The sequence below is a fragment of the Canis aureus genome, chromosome 20 (genome assembly GCF_053574225.1).
Source record: "Canis aureus isolate CA01 chromosome 20, VMU_Caureus_v.1.0, whole genome shotgun sequence".
NCBI lineage: Eukaryota > Metazoa > Chordata > Mammalia > Carnivora > Canidae > Canis > Canis aureus.
Window position 1 is genome coordinate 29,011,697 of NC_135630.1, and position 23,495 is coordinate 29,035,191.

Consider the following 23,495-nt stretch of genomic DNA (forward strand, 5'->3'; position numbering starts at 1 on the left):
CTGAACTTGATTAAAAAAATACATCTAAAAAAAATCCTACAGCTAATATCATATTTAACAGTAAAAGACTGAATATTTTCCCCTTAAGATCAGGAACATGGCTCTCACAAATCTTAGGCAACATAGTGCTGGAAGTCTTGGCCGGAACAATAAAGCAAGAAATGCAACAAAATGTCCATATGTGAAAAAGGAAGAAATAAAACTGTCCCAATTTGCTGACAACATGACTATCTACATAGAAAATTCTAAGGCATCTATTAAAAATAAAATTCCTGGGATAAATGAATTTAGTAAGGTTGCAAGATACAAGATGAACAAATATAAAGCAACTGTATTTCTATATACTAGCAGCAAAAAGTGGAAACCAGAGTTAAAAACACAAAACCAGGGGATCCCTGGGTGGCTCAGCAGTTTAGCGCCTGCCTTCGGCTCAGGGTGTGATTGTAGAGTCCTGGGATAGAGTCCCATGTCAGGCCCCCTGCATGGAGCCTGCTTCTTCCTCTGCCTGGGTCTCTGCCTCTCTCTATCTTTCATGAATAAATAGATAAAATCTTTTAAAAAAATTTACAATCCATTCAAAAAGTTAAACATAACAAAACATACATAGAACTTGTATGCTGGAAATTACAAAACACTGATGACAGAAGTCAAAGAAGCTTAAAATAAATGGAGAAACATTCTGTGTTTGTGGATTGGAACACTCAAACACTCACATAGTAAAGATTCTCTCAAATTGATATACTCAATCTATCAAAATGAATTAATTCAATTCTGTCAAAATGCCAGAAAGACTGTTTTGTGGATATAGAGAATATTTTTAAATGTAAAACCATTTCAAAAAGGAAAAATAGAGAGGAACCACCTAACTGATGTTAAAACTAGCTCATAGCTACAGTAAGTCAAGACTGTGTGCTATTAAAAGGGAGATAGACACAAAAAACAGTGGAACAGCATAGACTACTCCAGAAATATGGAACCCCAAATAGATTCATGCAAAATCACCCAGGTGATTTTTTTTTTTTTTTTACAGAGGCACAAATTAGTTTAATGGAGAAAATATAGGCTTTCAACAAATGATGCCAGGATAGCTGGACATTCATTGGCAAAAACATGAACCTCAATCTAAGTAAGTCTCATGCCTTTCTAAGAAATTAATTCTAAGTTGACAATGCATTTAAATATAAACTGTAAAACTATTTAAAATTTTTAAGAAAAAACAAAAGACAGTATTTTCAGGACCTAGTGCTAAGCAAAGTGCCCTGAGACATGAAGCTAAAAGCACACAAAAAAACTGGATAAATTGAACTTCATCAAAATTAACATTTTTGCTCTATGAAGTAAGCTAAGAGGATGATATCCACAATGAGCTATCACTACACATCTATTAAAATGACTAAAATTTAAAATAGTGACACCACCAAATGAGGAAGCACCTGGTGAGGAAGCAAAGAAACAGTTTTGCATACATTTCTGATGGAAATGTAAAATGATACAGACAGTCTGGAAAACAATTTGATGGTTTTTCAATAAGCCTAAACATGTACTTACAAAATAAACTAGCAATTGCACTCTTCAACATCCCCCCCACCCCGCCAAAAAAATGAAAACTTACGTTTACACAAATGTTTATCCCACTTCATTCATAATAGCCCAAAGCTGACAACAACCAAAATTTCCTTCAATGGGTGAACGGTTAAAAAGAAACTCTCTGGTGTATCCACACAAGGAAATACTATACAGCAATAAAAAGTAGCTTTTAGGGCAGCCCTGGTGGCACAGCAGTTTAGCGCCGCCTGGAGCCCACAGCGTGATCCTGGACACCCGGGATCGAGTCCCACGTCAGGCTCCCTGCATGGAGCCTGCTTCTCCCTCTGCCTGTGTCTCTGCCTCTCTCTCTCTCTCGCTCTGTATCTCTCATGAGTAAATAAAATAAAATCTTAAAAAAAAAAAGTAGCCTTTAACACACACAACTTCAATTGTTCTCAAGGGAATTATGCTTAGTGGGAAAACATCAATATCAAAAGGTTGCATACTATATGATTCCATTTTCTGTATGACACCTTGTGAGATTCTGGAAATGACCAAACTCTATAAATGAAGGACAGTTAATGGTTGCTAAAGGAGAGGTGAGGGTGATGGAGAGAAAAGCAACTGTAAAGAACAGTACACAGCAATTGTTTCATGGTGGGGGAACAGTTCCATATCTTGATCATGGTGGTAGTTACATAAACACATATGTGACATCAATTTGCATAGAACTACACACACACACACACACACACACAAATGAGTGCATATAAAAAAAACTGGTGAAAATGGACAGTTCTGTGTCATGTCAGTTTCCTGAGTTCAATGTTGTACTGCAATTAAACCACACGGCCCTGTTAGTGGAAGGTGGGGGGAGGGTAAATGAGACTCTTTGTACCATTTTTGCAACTTTCTGTGATTCTATAGTTATTTTAAAATTAAAAGATTTTTAAAAGCTAAAAAAATTTACAAAAATGAAAACTCAAGCCACAAACGAAAACGAAATATTTGCAAAACATGTATTTGACAAAGGACCTGTGTCTAGAATAACTTGCAGAACTTGATAAGAAAAATACAAATAGCCCAATTTGAAAAAAAAAAAAAAAGAACAAAGTATTTGAACAGACGAACTAGGGGTGGTAGAAGGGGAGGAGGGCAGGGGGTGGGGGTGAATGGGTGACGGGCACTGAGGGGGGCACTTGACGGGATGAGCACTGGGTGTTATTCTGTATGTTGGTAAATTGAACACCAATAAAAAATAAATTTATTTAAAAAAAGTATTTGAACAGATACTTTACCAAAGAAGATAAACAGATGGCAAATAAGCACATGAAGAAAAATATTCAATTTCACTAGTGTTAGGGAAATGCAGATTAAAACCTCGACGAGACCACCACACACCCAGGAGAGTGACTAAAATTTAAAGATTTAAAGATAAAAGATAAATTTTAAAAGATAAATTTTATCTTAAAATTTAAAGATAAAGACCATACCAGGTGTTGGGCAATGATATAGGGAAACTGGAACTTTCCACCCTGCTAGTGGAAATTTTTAAAAATGGTAAAATCATTTCGGAAGCCAGTTTGACAGTTCCTTAAAAAGTTAAACATACACTTTTCATATGATCCCGACTTTCCACCCCAAGGTATGCACCCAAGAGGAAGGTGGCTGTACAAAAGCGTGTGAGTAAATATTCTGAGCAGCTCTATTTATGATACCTGACCACCATGATTACTTAGCCAGAGCCTCACAGGTACCGAGGGTAACCTATACTTTCATATGTCTAGGTCAGTGTTATTCCCATAGTCACATGGGGGTTTATACTTAGACAAAGGATGTGGGCAGGAGGTAGAGTAGGGCTGGGGACAGATCTGCTGTAGGGGGAAGGTGCTTCGGAGCACTTAGTCTCGCCCACCTCCAGGCAAGCCCTGGGAGAGCAGAAGACTTGTCAGCAAACTAGCCCACCTCCAGTCCTGAAGAATTGCAAGCCTACCCAGTCCTCAAAGGCAGATGTCTTGGGAGTTTCCACCCCTGGCAAGGAAGGTGAAAGGAGACGCAGCCCTCAGACATCCTACATCTCTGAGACCCTCTACTGCCATGACCTTATACCCACCGGAGCCTAATCTCTAAAACATCACTTTTTCCACCAAACTAACAAAGAGGTTTTTAAAGTGCTGATACCCCGGGTTGATGAAGATGGGGGAAAAAAATAAGACATACTCATATCTGCTGCTTCTGGGAGACATTCTGCAACATATATTGTTTTTAAACCTTAAAAATATGCAAACTTTCCCACCATTTTAAGAATGTATCCTAACTCAACATTTAAAAAAAAATAGCACCAACTGAAGTATTTATAATATGAGAAAGTGGAAATAATTTTTTTTAAGTCCAGCAAAATGTAGGAAAATTATTCCCAGCCTCAAATTCCACATTCATCCACATACCATCAACTGTAAGGGCAGAATTAACAGATCTTCAGGCTTAAAAAGACTTAGAAATAGCTCCCATACACTCTTTCTTAGAAGGGATGTCCTTTGACAAAACAAGGTGAGGCTCTGAGAGGGGGAGGCCCTGGAATCCAGGATACAGGGCTCCCACAACTGAGAGGCAATGGGGACCCTGGTCTTGAGCCCCCTCAGCCAGGATGAAGGCCAAGCTTGAGCAAGGAGAGCCATGGGGCAAGTATCCCACATCCAGATGATCTGAGGTCTGTGCATATTCAGGAAGATGATAGAAAGGCCTTTGATAGAGCTGTTGGACCGTTTGGGGAAAAATGAATGAGTAGACAACTAAGCAAATGAGAGACAGAGAATTAACTCAGTTAAACTAAGTTATGTCAACAAGGAAAGAAGTTGAGGGGGGCAAGTTGGTGGAGGAGTCCTCACCTCCCCCGGCCCCACCAACTCACCTGGATAACTTTTAAACCATCCTGAAAACCTACGAATTCAACCTGAGATTTCAAGAGAAAACAGCTGGAACGCTACGGAGAGAAGAGTTTGTGCTTCTAACAAGGTAGGAAGGCGGGGAAAAAAAAAAAATCCAGTCGGGGAGGGGCCTGCGAGGAGCCGTCTGAGGCCCAGCCCGGGAGAGGCAGGAGCTTTAAAAATCCACACCGGATGCTTCCCGGAGGGAGATGTGCTCAGCGGGGAAACCAGGCAGAGCCGCAGGACAGGCGGTGAAGCCTCCGGGTTTCCGGGGTCACTAACAGGAGGTGCGCCCCGGGGACATTGCGCCGCGCACCGCGGGCCGCGCGGGAAAGGGCTGGAGCGCGCGGCGGGGCCTCGGGAGCAGCTCGGGCGGCGGCTCCGGGCGGAGGGGGCTGCGCCTGCTGCCTTCGAGGCCGCCCCCCGGGAGCAGATTCCCGCAGCGCAGGCCCCGGAGCCCAGGGCGCCCAGCGGACACAGCCAGGATCCTGCGCTGCCCCGGGACAGGCGGAGGCGGGAGGGCACAAGAGAGTGAGGATACTCCTGCCCCGGGCGCCCCCGAGCTGTGCAGATCAGCGCCCCCGTCCCGGGAGCACCCAGGCCCGAGCGGACTGGGAGACTGGGGTAACTACTGCGGGAGCAGACTCCAGAGCTGGAGACCTGGCCGCTGCCAGTGTCGTTGTTCCTCCTGGTGTCACCCTGTGCCCGGGACAGAGCAGGGCCGCCAGGGAACAGGGGCCTCACAGGATAAACAGCTGCCACTGAGCGTGCACACACCTGAGAGTCAGCACAGCAGCCCCCCCCCCCCAAGAAGACCAGCTGGAAAGAAAGCTCCAGGGGAGGTCTAGGTACTTACAGTATATAGAACCATAGGATACACCTCCTTGTTTGTTTTGTTTCTGTTTTGTTTTTCTTTTTGTTCTTTGTTGCCCCCCCCATCTTTTCCTCTTGTTTCCATTCCTTTTTCCAGTACAACTTGTTTTTAGCCACTCTGCACTGAGCAAAATGACTAGAAGGAAGAACTCACCACAAAAGAAAGAATTATGGGGATCCCTGGGTGGCACAGCGGTTTAGCGCCTGCCTTTGGCCCAGGGCGCGATCCTGGAGACCCGGGATCGAATCCCACATCGGGCTCCTGGTGCATGGAGCCTGCTTCTCCCTCTGCCTATGTCTCTGCCTCTCTCTCTCTGTGTGGATGACTATCATAAATAAATAAAAATTAAAAAAAAAGAAAGAATCAGAAACAGTCCTCTCTCCCACAGAGTTACAGAATTTGGATTACAATTTGATGTCAGAAAGCCAATTCAGAAGCACAATTATAAAGTTACTATTGGTTCTGGAAAAAGCATAAAGGATTCAAGAAACTTTATGGCTGCAGAATTTAGATCTAATCAGGCCGAAATTAAAAAGCAATTAAATGAGATGCAATCCAAACTGGAGGTCCTAACGACAAGGGTTAACGAGGTAGAAGAAAGAATGAGTGACATAGAAGAAAAGTTGATGGCAAGGAAGGAACGTGAGGAAAAAAAAGAGAAAACAATGAAAAGACCATGAGGAAGGGTTAAGGGAAATAAATGACAGCCTCAGAAGGAAAAATCTATGTTTAATTAGGGTTATAAAGGGCACCAAAAGGGACAGAGGACCAGAAAGCCTATTTGAACAAATCATAGCTGAGAACTTCCCTAACTTGGAAAGGGAAACAGGCATTCAGATCCAGGAGATAGAGAGATCCCCCTAACATCAATAAAAACCGCTCAACACCTCAACATTTAATAGTGAAACTTACAAAGGATAAAGAGAAAATCCTAAAAGCAGCAAGAGACTAGAGATCCCTAATTTATATGGAGAGAAATATTAGACTAACAGCAGACCTCTCACAGAGACCTGGCAGGCTAGAAAGGGCTGGCAAGATATATTCAGGGGCCTAAATGAGAATAACATGCAGCCAAGCATACTTTATCCAGCAAGGCTCTCATTCAGAATAGAAGGGGAGATAAAGAGCTTCCAACATAGGCAGAAACTGAAAGAATATGTGACCACCAAACAAGCTCTGTAAGAAATATTAAGGGCGACTCTGTAAAAGAAAGAGGGAGCCCAAAGAAATAATCCATAAAAACAAGGACTGAATAGGTATTATGAGGACACTAAATTCATAGCTTTCAATAGTAACTCTGAACGTGAATGGGCTTAATGATCCCACCAAAAGATGAAGGGTTTCAGACTGGATGAAAAAGCAAGACCCATCTATTTGCTGTCTATAGGAGACTCATTTTAGACCTAGGACATCTACAGCCTGAAAATGCAAGTTTGGAGAACAATTTACCATTGAAATGGTCCTCAAAAGAAAGGAGGGGTAGCAATCCTCATATCATATATATTAAAGTTGATCCCAAAGACTGTAGTAAGAGGTAAAGAGGAACACCATATCATACATAAAGGATCTATACAACTAGAGGACCTCACAATCATGAATATTTATGCCCCTAATGTGGGAGCTGCCAAGGATATGAATCAATTAATAACCAAAGTAAAGATATACTTAGATAATAACACACTTACACTGGTAGACTTCAACATGGCGCTCATGTAAATGACAGATCTTTGAAGCACAATATCTCCAAAGAAACAAGAGCTTTAAATGATACACTGGACCAGATGGATTTCAAAGATATTTACAGAACTTTACAACTGAATACACATTCTTCTCAAGTGCACATGGAACTTTCTCCAGAATAGACCACATACTGGGTCACAAATCAGATCTCAACTAATACCAAAAGATTGGGATTGTACCCTGCAATTTTCAGACCACAATGCTTTGAATCTTGAACTCAATCACAAGAAGAAATTTGGAAGAATCTCAAACACATGGAGGTTAAAGATCAGCCCGCTAAAAGATGAAAGGGTCAACCAGGAAATTAGAGAAGAATTTAAAAGATTCATGGAAACTAATGAGACTGAAGATAACAACTGCTCAAAATCTTTGGGATACAGCAAAAGCAGTCCTGAGAGGGAAATACAACACAATACAAGCATCCTTCAAAAAATTGGAAAAAACTCAAATACACAAGCTAACCTTGCACCTAAAGGAACTGAAGAAAGAATAGCAAATAAAACCTACACCAAGCAAAAGAAGAGAGTTAATAAAGATTCAAGCAGAACTCAATGAAATAGAGACCAGTACAACTGTAGAACAGATCAACAAAACCAGGAGTTGGTTCTTTGAAAGAATTAATAAGATAGATAAATCATTAGGCAGCCTTATTAAAACAAAAGAGAAAAGACTCTAATTAATAAAATCACAAATGAAAAAGGAGAGATCACAACCAATACCAAGGAAATACAAACGATTTTAAAAACTTATTATGAGCAGCTATATACCAATAAATTAGGCAATCTAGAAGAAATGGATGCATTTCTGGAAAAACACAAAATACCAAAACTGGAACAGGAAGAAATAGAAAACCTGAAAAGGCCAATAACCGGGGAGGAAATTGAAGCAGTCATCACAAACTTCCCAAGACAGCTGAGTGAAATGAGTCAATCAGAGAAGAACAAACATATGTTCTCATTCATTTGGGGAATATAAATAATAGTGAAAGGGAATAGAAGGGAAGGGAAAAGAAATGGGTAGGAGGGATCCCTGGGTGGCGCAGCGGTTTGGCGCCTGCCTTTGGCCCAGGGCGCGATCCTGGAGACCCGGGATCGAATCCCACGTCGGGCTCCCGGTGCATGGAGCCTGCTTCTCCCTCTGCCTGTGTCTCTGCCTCTCTCTCTCTCTCTCTGTGACTATCATAAATAAATAAAAATTGAAAAAAAAAAAAGAAATGGGTAGGAAATATCAGAAAGGGAGACAGAACATAAAGACTCCTAACTCTGGGAAACGAACTGGGGGTGGTGGAAGGGGAGGAGGGCGGAGGGTGGGGGTGAATGGGTGACGGGCACTGAGGGGGGCGCTTGACGGGATGAGCACTGGGTGTTATTTTGTATGTTGGCAAATTGAACACCAATAAAAAATAAATTTATTATTAAAAAAAAAAAAACTTCCCAAGACACAAAAGTCCAGGGCCAGATGGCTTCCCAGGGGAATTCTATCAAACATTTAAAGAAGAAACCATACCTATTCTACTAAAGCTGCTCTGAAAGATAGAAAGGGAAGGAATACTTCCAAACTCATTCTATGAGGCCAGCAACATCTAATTCCAGAACCAGACAAAGACCCCACCAAAAAGGAGAATTATAGACCAATATCCCTGATGAACATGGATGCAAAAATTCTCAACAAGATACTAGCCAATAGGATCCAACAGCACATTAAGAAGATTTTTCACCATGACCAAGTAGGATTTATCCCCAGGATGCAAGGCTGGTTCAACACGCAAAAAACAATCAGCGTGATAGATCATATCAACAAGAGAAAAAACAAGAACCATATGATCCTCTCAATAGATGCAGAGAAAGCATTTGACAAAATACAGCATCCATTCCTGATCAAAACTCTTCAGAGTGTAGGGATAAAGGGAACATTTCTCAACATCTTAAAAGCCATCTGTGAAAAGCCCACAGCAAATATCATTCTCAATGGGGAAACCCTGGGAGCATTCCTCTAAGATCAGGAACGCGACAGTGATGTCCACTCTCACCACTGCTCTTCAACATAGTACTACAAGTTCTAGCCTCAGCAGTCAGGCAATGAAAAGGAATAAAAGGTATTCAAATTGACAAAGAAGAAGTCAAACTCTCTCTCTTCACAGATGACATGATACTGTACATATAAAACCCAAAAGACTCCACCCCAAGATTGCTAGAACTCATACAGCAATTTGGCACTGTGGCAGGATACAAACTCAATGATCAGAAGTCAGTGGCATTTCTATACACTAACAATGAGACTGAAGAAAGAGAAATTAAGGAGTCAATCCCATTTACAATTGCACCCAAAAGAATAAGATACCTGGGAATAAACCTAACCAAAGAGGTCAAGGATCTATACCCTAAAAACTACGGAACACTTCTGAAAGAAATTGAGGAAGACATAAAGAAATGGAAAAATATTCCATGCTCATGGATTGGAAGAATTAACATTGTAAAAATGCCAGTGCTACCCAGGGCAATTTACACATTTAATGCAATCCCTATCAAAATATCATGGACTTTCTTCAGAGAGTTGGAACAAATTATTTTAAGATTTGTGTGGAATCGGAAAAGACCACGAATAGCCAGGGGAATATTAAAAAAGAAAACCAGAGCTGGGGGCACCACAATGCCAGATTTCAGGATGTACTACAAAGCTGTGGTCAACAAGACAGTGTGGTACTGGCACAAAAAAAGACACATAGATCAATGGAACAGAATAGAAAAATCCAGAAGTGGACCCTCACCTTTATGTTCAACTAATAGTCTACAAAGCAGGAAAGACTATCCACTGAAAAAAAGACAGTCTCTTCAATAAATGGTGCTGGTAAAATTGGACATCCACATGCAGAATGAAACTAGACCACTCTCTTGCACCATACACAAAGATAAACTCAAAATGGATGAAAGATCTAAATGTGAGACAAGATTCCATCAAAATCCTAGAGGAGAACACAGGCAACACCCTTTTTGAACTTGGCCACATCTTGGAACTTCTTGCAAGATACATCCATGAAGGCAAGAGAAACAAAAGCAAAAATGAACTATTGGAACTTTATCAAGATAAGAAGCTTGTGCACAGCAAAAGAAACAGTTAACAAAACTAAAAGACAACCTACAGAATGGGAGAAGATATTTGCAAATGATGTATCAGATAAAGGGCTAGTTTCCAAGATCTATAAAGAACTTATTAAACTCAACAGCAAAGAAACAAATAATCCTATCATGAAATGGGCAAAAGACATGAACAGAAATTTCACCAAAGAAGACATACACATGGCTGACAAGCACAGGAGAAAATGCTCCGCATCCCTTGTCATCAGGGAAATACAAATCAAAACCATGAGATACCGTATTTATTTAAAAAAAAAAGGGGGGGGGGTGGGCAGCCCCGATGGCGCAGCGGTTTAGTGCTGCCTGCAGCCCAGGGTTTGATCCTGGGGACCCTGGATCAAGTCCCACATCGGGCTCCCTGCGTGGAGCCTGCTTCTCCCTCTGCCTGTGCCTCTGCCCCCCCTCTCCTTCTCTCTGTGTGTGTGTCTCTATGAATAAATAAATAAAAATCTTTAAAAAAAAGTATTAAAAAAAACACGAGATACCACCTCATACCAGTGAGAATGGTAAAAATTAACAAGACAACAAATGTTGGAGAGGATGTGGAGATAGTGGAACCCTCTTGCACTGTTGGTGGGAATATGAACTGGTGCAGCCACTCTGGAAAACTGTGTGGAGGTTCCTCAAAGAGTTAAAAATAGATCTGCCCTAAGACCCAGCAATTGCACTGCTGAGGATTTACCCCAAAGATACAGATGCAGTGAAATGCCAGGACACCTGCACCCCGATGTTTATAGTAGCAATGTCCACAATAGCCAAACTGTGGAAGGAGCCTCAGTGTCCATCGAAAGATGAGTGGATAAAGAAGATGTGGTCTATGTATACAATGGAATAGTACTCAGCCATGAAAAATGACAAATACCCACCATTTGCTTCGACGGGGATGGAACTGGAGGGTATTATGCTGAGTGAAATAAGTCAATCGGAGAAACATTATATGGTCTCATTCATTTGGGGAATATAAGAATTAGTGAAAGGGAATAAAGGGAAAGGAGAGAAAATGAGTGAAAATATCAGTGAGGGTGACAAAACATGAGAGACACCTAACTCTGGGAAATGAACAAGGTGTAGTGGAATGGCAGGTGGGTAGGGGGTTGGGGTGACTGGGTGATGGGCACTGAAGGGGGCACTTGGCGGGATGAGCACTGGGTGTTATGCTATATGTTGGCAAATTGAACTCCAATTAAAAAAGGATTAAAAAAAGAATTACTCATGATGATGAAGTGATATTCATTCCTGGGCTCCAGGGGTGGTTCAACATTTACAAATTAACCAAAGTGATATACCACATTAGGAAAGAAAGGATAAGAACCATATGATCCTGTCAATAGATGCAGAAAAAGCATTTGACAAAATAGAGCATCCTTTCTTAATGAGACCCCTGAACAAAGTAGGGATAGATGGAACATATCTCAACATTATAAAGGCCTTATATGAAAGGCCCATAGCTAACATCATCCTCAATGGGGAAAAACTGAGAGCCTTTCTGCTACTCCAGGAATAAGACAAGGATGTCCACTCTCACCATTACTATTTAACTTAGCCCTGGAAGTCTTAGCCTCAGTGATTAGACAACAAAAGAAATAAAAGGCAATGAAATAAGCAAGGAAGACGTCAAACTTTCACTATTTGCAGATGACATTATATACTATGTAGAAAACCTGAAATACTCTTTCAAAAAATTGTGAGAACAAATACATGAATTCAGCAAAGTTGCAGGATATAAAATCAAAATGCAGAAATCTGTTCCATTTCTATACACCAATAAATAATCAGCTTATAAAGAAATCAAGGAATCAATCCCATTTGCAATTGCACCAAAAATAACAAGATATCCAGGAATAAACCTAATTAAAGAGGTAAAGGATCTGTACTCTGAAAACTATAGAACACTTATGAATGAAATTGAAGAGGACACAAAGATGGAAAAGTATTCCATCCTCATGGATTGGAATAATAAATATTGTTAAAACATCTATACTACCCAAAGCAATCTCTATCAAAGTAACATGAGCATTTTTCACAGAACTAGAACAAACAATTCTAAAATTTGTATGGAACCAGAAGAGACTCCAAATAGCCAAAACAACCTTGAAAAAGAAAAACAAAGCTGGTGACATCACAATCCCAGACTTTAAGCTGTAGTTCAAAGCTGTGATCATCAAGACAGTAGTACTGGTACAAAAACAGATACTTAGATCAATGGAACAGAATAGAGAACCCAGACATGGACCCTCAACTCTATGGTCAACTAATCTTCCACAAAACAAGAAAGAATATCCAATGGAAAAAGTCTCTTCAACAAATGGTGTTGGGAGAACTGGAAAGCAACATGTAGAAGAATGAAACTGGACCACTTTCTTACACCATACACAAAAATAATTTCAAAATGGATGAGAGACCTAAATGTGAGATATGAAACATAAAAATCCTAGAGGAGAACACAGGCAGCAAACTCTTTGATGTTAGCCGTAATAACTTCTTACTAGACATGTTGCCAGAGACAAGCAAAAGTGAACTATTGGGACTTCATCAAGATATAATGCTTCTGTACAGCAAGGGCAATCATCAACAAAACTAAAAGCAGCCTACAAAATGGAGAAGATATTTGCAAATGGAATATCTGATAAAGAGTTAGTATTCAAAATCTATAAAGAACTTATTAAACTCAATACCCCAAAACCAAATAATCCAACTAAGAAATGGGCAGGAGACATGAATAGACACTTTTCCAAAAAAGACGTCCAAATGGCTAACAGACACATGAAAAAATGCTCAACATCACTCATCATCAGGGAAATACAAATCAAAACTATGATGTGATATCACCTCGCACCTGTCAGAATGGCTAAACTTAACAACACAAGAAACAACAGGTGTTGGTGAGGATGCAAAGAGAGGGGAACACTCTTGCACTGTTCATGGGAATGGAAACTGGTACAACCACTTCGGAAAACAGTGTGGAGTTTCCTCCCAAAGTTAAAAATAGAACAATCCTATGATCCAGCAATTGTACTACTAGGTATTTACCCAAAGGATATAAAAACTCAGATTCAAAAAGATGCATGCACCCTAATGTTTATAGCAGCATTATCAACAATAGCCAACCATGGAAAGAGCCCAAATCTCCATCAACTAATGAATGGACAAAGAAGAAAGAAGAAGTGGTACATGTATACAATCGAGTATTACTCAGCCATAAAAAAGAATGAAATCTCGCCATTTGCAACAACATGGATGGACTAACTCCATCCATTTGCACTTAATGTGAAATAAGTTAGTCAGAGAAAGACAAATACCATATGATCTCACTTGTATGAGGAATTTAAGAAGAAAACAGATGAACATATAGGATGGAGGCGGGGAAAGGGAGAGAGGTGAACAAACCATAAAGGATTCTTAAGGATAGAGAACAGAGTTGAGGGAGGTGGGTAGGGTAGATGGGTGTTGGGTATTGAAGAGGGCACTTGTTGGGATGAGCACTGGGTGTTGTATATACAAGTGATGAATCATGAATTCTACTCCAGAAACCAATTGCAATTGGGTATGTTAACTAAAATTTAAATTTTAAAATTATTTCCTTTGTAGTTATGTTGGGTATTACAATTAACATCTTAAACTTACATAGCAACTTAGTTTGAAAAACAACTTGGTTTCAATAGAATACATTCTGTCCCTCCCCTATTATTTTGCCAATTATATCCTTACATAATTTGTGCTCATTAATAAACATTTTCAACTATTGTTTTATATATTTGCCTTTTTAATCATATAGGCAAAAAGATGAGCTATAAACTAAAAGTAAGTGATACTGGTTTTCATATTTACCCTTGTAGTTATGTTTAGTGATGTTTTCTCTTATGGCTTTGAGCTACTGTCTAGTGTCTTCATGTCAACCGGAAATATTCCCATTAGCATTTCTTGTAAGGCAGGTCAACTATTAATGAACTCTCACAGCTTTTGTTTTCTAGAAGCATCTTAATTTCTCCTTTATTCTTCAAAGATAACTTTGCCAGATATAGAATCCTTGATTGAGAGTTTTGGTTTCTGTCTTCTGGTTTCTGTGGTTTCTGCAGAGAATTTGGCTATTAATCTAAACTTGTACTTGATTCGTTGCTTCTCTTTTGCTACCTTCAAAATTCTGCCTTTGGTTTCAATAATTCAACTGTATGTCTTGGTGTGGATCTCTGAATTTATCTTGCTTTGAGTTCATTAAATTTCTTGCATGTGTAGATTCAACAGATTTGGGAAGCTTTTGGCCATCATTTCCTTAAATACTTTCTCTGCACTTTCTTCTCTTTCTAGGACTCCTATGATGCTTATGTGGGTACACTTGATAGTGTCCCACTGGTCTCAGATTCTTCCATTTTCTTTCAGTTTCCCAGACTAGATAATTTCAACTGTCTTAGTCTTTAATTTTCTGATCCTTTTTTTCTATCTGCTCTTATCTGCCTTTGAATACTTTCAGTGAATGTTTCATATCATTTAGTGTACTTTTGAGCACTGGGATTTGGTTCCTTTTTATAATTTCTATCTTTTTAAAATATTTTTTTCATTTTGTTCTTATGTCCTTTTCCTGACTTCCATTAGTTCTCTGTCCATGGCTTCATTTAGTTCATTGAGCATATTAAATCAGTTGATTCAATGTCTTTAATAATTCCAATGTCTGGGGATCCCTGGGTGGCTCAGCGGTTCGGCGCCTGCCTTTGGCCCAGGGTACGATCCTGGAGTCCTGGGATCGAGTCCCGCATCGGGCTCCCGGCATGGAGCCTGCTTCTCCCTCTGTCTGTGTCTCTGCCTCTCTGTGTGTGTGTGTGTGTGTCTATCATAAATAAATAAATCTTTGAAACAAATAATTCCAATGTCTGAGCTTCTTCAAGGAGAGTATCTGTCAAATTCGTTTGTTTTTCCTGTGACTGGCCATATTTTCCTATTTCCTTGTATGTTTTTAACTTTTCTTTTTAAAGAAATGGACATTTTGGGTATTAATATGCTAACTTTGGAAATTGGATTCTCCCAGTCCTCAAGGATTGATGATTTTTGTTTACTGAAGCTGAATCCATCTGTTTGTGGTTTTCCCAAACTATTTTTGCAAAGTATGCATTCCTTGTGTGTGGTTCTTGAAGTTTCTGCCCCATTTTCTCTGTAGTCAAGCAATGACTGAGAACAATTTCCTTAAACATCTATCTCCAACAAGGGAAAAAAGAGGGTCCTATCTCTACAATTTCTGTTAGATGACACCAGGAAAAGCCATTGCTACTGAGGGCCAAAACCAATGCAGGTATCTGTGCCAGTTCCCCAGGCATAACTAGACCAGCTCAAATGCACAAATCCAAACATTTTGAAGACAAGATCCCCTCTGCCCACACTGGCATCAACCAGCTGTTTCAAGAATACAGGCTGCTGTTCCCACGGCCAAAATTGTGCCAAAATATGGGAGTAGTAGTGGGTTTATGAATGCCATTCACAAAAGATCAGAAGCCTCTCCCTTCATGCAGCACTATTCTGGTTATTGTGTCCAAATGTGTTCCAGAGTTCCAAAATAGTTTATTCCAATACCCTTTTCAGTTTAGTCATTGACTCAATGAGTGGCTGACCACAGATACATTTTAAAGTAATATCATTAGATGCATATATATTTAGGATTGTTAACATCTTCTTGATTGACTTTTATCATTATAGAATGTCCTTTCTTATCCTCTGGTAATATTCATTGTCTTAAAGTTCACGTTGTCTTATATTAACATAGCCCCATTAGTTTTCTTATGCTTGTGTGGTATATTTCTTAATTTCAAACTATTTCCATTTACTGTGCATCTCTTAGAAATTATTTTGTAGGGGCACCTGGATAGCTCAGTGGTTGAGTGTCTGCCTTCAGCTCAGGTTATGTTCCCAGGTCCTGGGATCAAGTCCCACATCAGGTTCCCTACACGGATCCTGCTTCTCCCTCTGCCTATGTCTCTGCCTCACACATTGAATGTTAAAACAGCTTTTTATTTTTATTATTTTTTGCTTTTCCTTCTTTCAGCACTTTAAAACATTATTTCACTGCCATTTTTTTCCTATTGAAAAGTCAGCTCTCACTATTGTTTTGTGTATCACATGTCTTGTTTTCCTGGCTACTTTTAAAAGATTGTCTTTATCTCTGGTTTTTAGTGTTTGACTAAGCTATGCCTAAGGTATGGCCTTTATATTTATCCTGTTTTGAGGGGAGTAGGGTGACTGTCTCCCTTCTTTGCTCTTCAATTTGGATAATTTCTATTAACCTGTCTTCAAGTTCACTGATCCTTTCTTTTGCAGTGTTTAATCTTTTTACAGAATTTTTGTTTTGTTTTGTTTTTGAGAGTGGGGCAAAAAGAGAGGAAGAAAATCTTAAGTAGGCTCCATGCCCAGCAGAGAATCTGACATGGGGCTCAATCTTGCAACCTTCAGACACTTAACTGGTTGAGCCATCCAGGCAACCTGGTAGTGTTTAATCATTTAAGCCCTTCCATGAAGTTAATTTTTTAAATTGTAGGTCTCCTCTAAAATTCCCCACATCATCCTTTGTATTTATCCTTTTCTATAGATACTTTAATGTATTTATAATTATTTTAAAATTCTTATTCAATGATATTAACATCTTATTTGTTGGTCTGTTTTTTTTTCCCTTGGTTATATGTCATACATCCCTGTTTCTTCCACAACACAACTTCTCCAGAGTTGTAATTGCGTATGGACATTGCAGATATGTGTAGAGACCCTGAATTGCTGAGCTTTGTTTAGTAGGCAGTTAAGTTACCAGCAGATCACCTTGATTCTTGGCTTTGAGTGAGTCTGTTTTAGTTCTGCCCTTAGTCCTAGGGCCTAGACCTGAGTTCTGAGCTGTGGTTCTTATCTTAAGGCACAACCTACTAGGTTTTCAATGAAAAGCCCAAAATATTTACATCTCTCGACTTGGGACATAAATCCCAAACTTTCCCTCCCCAGCACCAGCCTCTGCTGAAATCTTAGTTGAGCTTGTCCAGCCTTTCAGGTGTTGTTTTCCGTTGGGCTCCCTGGAATCCCAACCAATTTATGTATAACCTAAGAGTCAGACAAGGATTTGAGGGGAGTATCAGGCAAACACAAGACTCTGTAGTTTCCTCCTTTCTGGGATTTCCTTCTTGAATTTCCAAGCTGTTCCAACAACCCTGAATTCTGACTTGCCTCCTGCTTCATGAGATTATCACTTTTTGTTTTATTCCCTGTGAGCACATGAGGAATAGTCACTGAAAATAGATCCTATCCAGTGTCTTACTCTTCTTTCAGTAGATGAATCCCCTCTAGTTTTCGTCCGTCTCTGATCACTTTCCTTACTTCCCAGTGCATTTCAAAGATGTGTATAATTATCAATAGGAGGGTTTGTCTGATATGACACTCTTGCCCTCACAGGAAGCCAGACTAGATAACATGTTTAAATAACATGTAAACACCTTATTTAAAATAAAATCCAGCTTCCTTTTATTTATTTCAGTAATGGTTACACAAGTGTGTTCACACTGAAAATCCATCAAAGTGTATGTTTGTGTACTTGGGTCTGTTATTTGCCAATAAAAAGTTCATTATGAGAAAAAGCCAACTTCATGTCAGTACCCAGTTAAAAACCACTCCAGCTTTCCTCTGGCCTTGGGATCAAACTCAGATCCTTGCCTCAGACTTCTCTCCTGGCTATAACTTCTAGGTTCACTTGCAGCTTCCTAAATGAGACACATTAGCTCCTGTTCTTTCCTCTATCCCCACCTCCCACATTCTATATGGATAACTTCTACTTACTCCTCAGGCTTCAATTTAAGCATCGTCTTGTAGAAGCTTGTCCTGGCCACCAAGTTAATCCATCCTTTCTTCCACCTTAGGTATCCTCTGTTGCCTTGTCACAGCCACCAGGTCCCACTCCCTGACCCCCACCTCAGCAAGAGCACTCGTTAAACTAGCTTGCAGTGTCCAATGAGCATCTGAGTGTCAGGAACCAGATCTTTAAGTCTAGCCCCAGAGTAGTTCAGAGAGTGTGCAAAATGTTCAAACTATGCCTTCTCGTTATGGTTAGCCTTCCCAGGGCAACTTGCCTACAAGATCCCACCTACGGCAGTTCCCCAAGGCTAGTGACCTTGAAGAGGTACGGATGCTACTGTGAGAATTCAGAGAATTGGAAACAAGTACACCTAGCTCCAACACCAGAGGAGACATTCCGATAAAGGTCTCCTTCCTGTCCAGCCCTGCTTCTTCTGTCAGATGAAAGGTTGGAACCTTAAATTCTGATAATTCAGTTCTTCCTAAACATAATAGCTGAATGACTGACCAGAACGTTTTGAAGAAGACAAGGAAAAGTTTATTGTGTTGAGCAGACCTTATTTTCATTACAGTACCAGGAAATTCATTCTCAGTTCACTTCAGGTGCAGAGGGCTCTGCAGACATTTAGAGCCTCAGCGCTTCTTCCCAAGCAAGGGGCAGCACCTGGACCAATGTTGCATTTGATGGAATAGATTACAGTAAAACAAAACAGTTATAAAGAAGGTTTTCTAATACATACTGTTCTTTAAAAATTCTAACATTTTTCATTTTTCTGTTTACCTTGTTATTACCAAGGATAAAATGGTACTTGATCATCTTTCTCTCAGATTGTTAACCTTAGATTTTTCTACTTTTATTTTGAAGAGGAATTATGCCACTTCTCTGGAAATCTAAATGGTGACAAGTAAGGCAATGCGTAAGTTACAGATGGGTAAAGGCCTTAACTCATACCCTAACTTGTTTCCTCTTAAATCTCCACATTTGCCCTCTGCGTTGCTAGGTAATTTAAGACTCAGGAGATAGCCTCTTGCTTGCAAAATCATTATCAGTGAGTTTAAACTTAATGCACTAAAAAACAAAAAACAAACAACAATAAAAAACAACCTAAATGCACTACTTTTGGGGAGCATGCAGCTGCATGAAGCTGATTTTTAGTTTCTTCTTATAAACTTGTCAGCACCCAATGGCACCCTGAAAGGAGAGATCCACTACTCCATGCCCTGACACACTGTTACCTGGAAGTGTTGTTTCTGTATTAGACTAAGAGATCAAATACCAAATGAAAGAGAAAACTGGTATCCTCCAGATAGTTTGAAATATCGATTACAACCTGAGCTAACAAAGTCTCATTAGCTCGAGTTCAATCAGGTAATTAATTACCAAAGTCATGATTGAGACCTTCCACCACTACATCAAGGCAGGGAAAACATGAATTTAGGTAAAAAATGTTATCCCACCAAACTAGACATGATAGCTATATTTAACTCTTATCATCCCACAAAAGTATTTCCATAAAATCAAATATTTAAAAATTATTAAAATTACACAATGGAATCGATATTTAAATAAATTTGCACACAATGCACCTTCCATTTGTTGTTGCCAACAAACAGTTTCCATTAGGTGACTTTACCTAAACATTTCCATTTCCATGAAATCTGATGCCATAGCACTAACACTATATTCAGAAAAATGCACTAGAAATTTCCTTATAACTCTTGAGTTGAATTCTTTCTTTCAATCATTCATGGCAATTTTAGAAAAGGACTGCTCTTAAGTACCTACATTTACTCCTAGGGGAAATGTGGGTAAGGGGAATCATTTTACTCATTGCTAGGAGGGTGGTGTCTGACTTGTTCCAAATTATGGCATCCTTCAAGTGTAACTCCCAGCTAAAGGAAATGGATTCCCTTCCTATTACCTGGGCCAGTCTCTTCTGAAAACTGTAATGCCACCTCTAGCTTTCAACTCTTTATCCGAGGACTGAGTCCCTGCAACCAGACAAAAGCTTTTCATTCAAGTGAAGCCTCAACACAGTCCATTATATGAGGACTTGAGGAAAGGAGAGTTCATTAAGCTCTATTCCTGGAAATGATTTGATAATCTTTGCTCTCCCACGAGCTGAGTTCATACAACACACAGGCGTATCATGAGGCATATGCATGTAGTAGGTAGGCAAACATCTGTACGTTTCCATTTGAAATGCCACATTTTGAGATTCTACACTTTATCGGCCTTAGGGAAAACTAATGTGTCATCATTCTCAATGTGTAAGGATTGAGTACAATTTTAAAATAAACATAGGCATGCCCCCACAGCTCGAGCAGCAGGCTGTGTGCATGGGTTTGATCTCAATCAAATACCACTACTCATAGAACATAAAAACACACTACTGCGTGTCACTCTGACATGTAACATTATTTTACAGCACTCTGGCACTGATTCAGAAAGAAAATTTCCCATTATGGCATGATAAGAGAAAAAATTCCATTACATATAAATAAATGATGGTCAAAAATAATGCACTGTGAAGTTTCCAGAAGCTTGTGTGTTTCATTGCCATCCGCTCTTGCCTCTTGAAAAAAAAATCTTTTCAGTCACAATTTGTTTTCACACAGTAAAGACAATAGACAAAGCTGACCAAGACCAAATTTTAGTGGTATTATCACTTTCTAGGGCATCAGAGGTTCATCCTGAAAGATGCTGATGACACATGAACCAAGAGAAGGAAGGCAGGCCCTCGACTATTTCAGAAGTAAGCTGGATCTTACATATATAGATTCAGCTACTGGTAAAACTTCCGTTTAGGGTGGTGATGAATAAGGGCAGTGAGGACACACATACTACAGACAACAGATTTCACACTGTACTTTCCTCACATGGAATATGCACACGAGACCTGGTGGAAAGACATGAAGAAATGTCCATGTCCCATGGGAACCACCATTTAAAAAGCATACTCCAGTGACTAGTATTTCCTGCTCAGTCTCCCAGAAAATAAACTCAGAAAATGCACAACTCTGTTCACGATTATAGACTAAAGCTGCGGGAGCAGAAGCCTCTCTGAAGGCTTAATTAAATTGAAGACGAAGCTGAACAAATATTTTTTGCTCTGATTCTATCCCTTTAGCTATTCTGACCAGGTGAGCAGCAGGGCAGGGGGAACTCAAGCTACAGCCTTTGTCAACAGCAATGATTCTGAGGTATCTTTCAGTCTTGGATCAATTTACAGAAAAATCTTTTGAGCTCCCCTCGTCCCAATTTTTAATGTAATTATAAAAGCAAACTGAAAAGCTCCTTCAGGCTGAGAGACTCCTAAGCTAACTTTTGCTTATGTGTATATGGAAAAAATTCCTTGGTAGTTGTCACAAGACTTGATTTTTAAAAAAAGACTGCAAATCAATGTTCCCTGGCTTAGAAGAGTGAGGATTCTCCTATCCAGTTGCAGCCCCTCCTCATATTTTTAAAAAGCAGGCAAAATATTGGAGACAACACCAGTTTGCCCTGGAAGAAAGTGCAGTCCCATGGGAGTACTCTTGCTGCTTGCTGTACTCTGCAGCCTGGGCAGATGGAGGGAAGGAACCCAGAGCCTCACACCCATGCAGCCCAACACCACACCAGAAGACTCCCTTGTGGGTGCCTCCCCACACTGTCTACTTACCAGGAGAGGCTTCTCCAGAAGGACTGTTCTGGGTTGCTAAAGCAAAGACACTAAAGGCAGGGACTAAAGGGCCAACACACCTTCAAGGTGTGATTTTGTGCAATCAGAAGAGGTGGCATACCGGCAATTTCAGCAAACCAAAGGCAACCCACAGGCTCAACTAAAAGGAATATAGAACAGTGTAGAGAAACAAATTAACATCTCTCCTGTTCAACATCTCTCCTGTTCTCAGCTCTGGGATTTCCTCACAGAGAAGTCAAGCCAGCTTTGCCTGGGTCTGAAAGAGACAATCCCTTCCCCAGGAAGCAGAGGGATGAATGATGCAATGACCTTTCTGAGGGAGCCCCGAGCCCTGCGAGATGGATCACCAGAGGGGCTCGCTATGGCTGTATCCAGTAAGGAAATCCATAACAGACTTTTTTTTCTTTTTTTTTTTTTAGAAAGTGGGAAGAAAAAGCAGACCTTCACAAATACAAAAATTGTTTACAAAACAATTATCTAAAAAGTTTACTGGGGTTGGGTGGGGATTAAGAATCATGTTTTCATTTCAAATTAGTCACATGGTACTGATGGTTTATAAAAGAGAATAGTCAATTTCTGTTTTCCTCATTTCCCCTCAGACACCCCAGAGTCTTCCTACTTCTGCTATGTTCCCCACCTTCACCCCAACCCACCCCATCCTGTCCCCAAATTAATCTGTCCCGAGCCAACTCCAAAGACACATGATTGTTGGTTGGGTTTCAATTAGACAATGAACTTAATGCTGGAGAAGAGAACAAAAGAACACAGGAGCACACTGGCATAAACCTCAAGGTGTGTGGACCTTGCACAAAGCTTCTGCCACACAGAAGCTTCTGCCACCACAGTGCAGGCTGCAGACTGAGCTCCACTGCCAGTAAACTGAGGTAAGGAAGAACATGGCTGCTCTGGCTGGTTGGCTTCCTGTGGTGGTGCAGCATGTGTGTGCTCTTGGGTGTGGTCACCACAGGACTCATTTTCTTCCAGTTGCCTTTGCCATTTTCCCTTCTGGTCAGAAGACTGCTCTTTACAGAGTCTCAAAAGATCAGTCACTTGTCTTCCTATGAGGTACAAATCCAATAGAGGTTTAACTCTAAAAATCCAGAGCCCACTGGTATGCAGAAGTCAAAATCAAATGGTCAGAATCAAAAGGTGTGGCACACCTGCCCAGCCAGTTTATCAGCAGTTGTAGAGACAGATCAGAAAAAAACTAGCATTTAATATAAAAAGTGTTTTTCAAATGGTGTAATTTCCTATCCGCTTGTGAATGAAGATCATAACTCTTCTCGTTTCTGAGGTCCTATGGAAAAAGAGGACAATTGAAAATAAAATGGTTCAATCTTTAAGTTACAAAAATACAGACTGGATTTCTTTTCTGGTATTATAACCTATTAATTACAGCCCCACCTCCATTTTATCTCTCTTTTAAAATTTTTAGGAGCTCTGGTTTGGTGTATTATATTTTGAAAAAGAAATAAAGATCTTTTTTTTTTTTTTTGATCTTTTTGTTTTTAAAAACACTGACACTACCTGCATACTCCTACTCCAGCAGAACTGTTTTCACAAATACAATATTTACTTCTGGTAAAAACGCGCATATTTTTAGTCAGGATTCTTCTTTCTTCACTTAACATGTAAACATTTTCCTAAGTAAAAGTGCAGCTCATATACTTTATAAAGTGCAGCTCTTGGATGTTTAAACTGTTTTTAATGCTTTTGGTTTATAAATAATATATTTCTCCATGTATATGACTTTTTTCTTGTGTGGACTTATTTCTTTAAGGTAAATTCTCAAGAAAGGAAC

At 39.9% G+C, this 23,495-nt stretch overlaps 1 protein-coding gene across 2 annotated transcripts in view; it reads right to left on the reverse strand.

Moving 5' to 3' along the window:
• Positions 1-18,526: 18,526 nt before the first annotated feature.
• The window catches only part of UGGT1 (UDP-glucose glycoprotein glucosyltransferase 1), a 122,998-nt gene continuing 118,029 nt past the window's right edge, over positions 18,527-23,495 (reverse strand). For both annotated transcript variants that reach the window (XM_077861219.1, XM_077861218.1), the window contains one exon: positions 18,527-22,991. In XM_077861219.1, the coding sequence (XP_077717345.1) occupies positions 22,966-22,991 (26 nt within the window). In that variant the 3' untranslated portion in view covers positions 18,527-22,965. The remainder of the gene's footprint in view (positions 22,992-23,495) is intronic.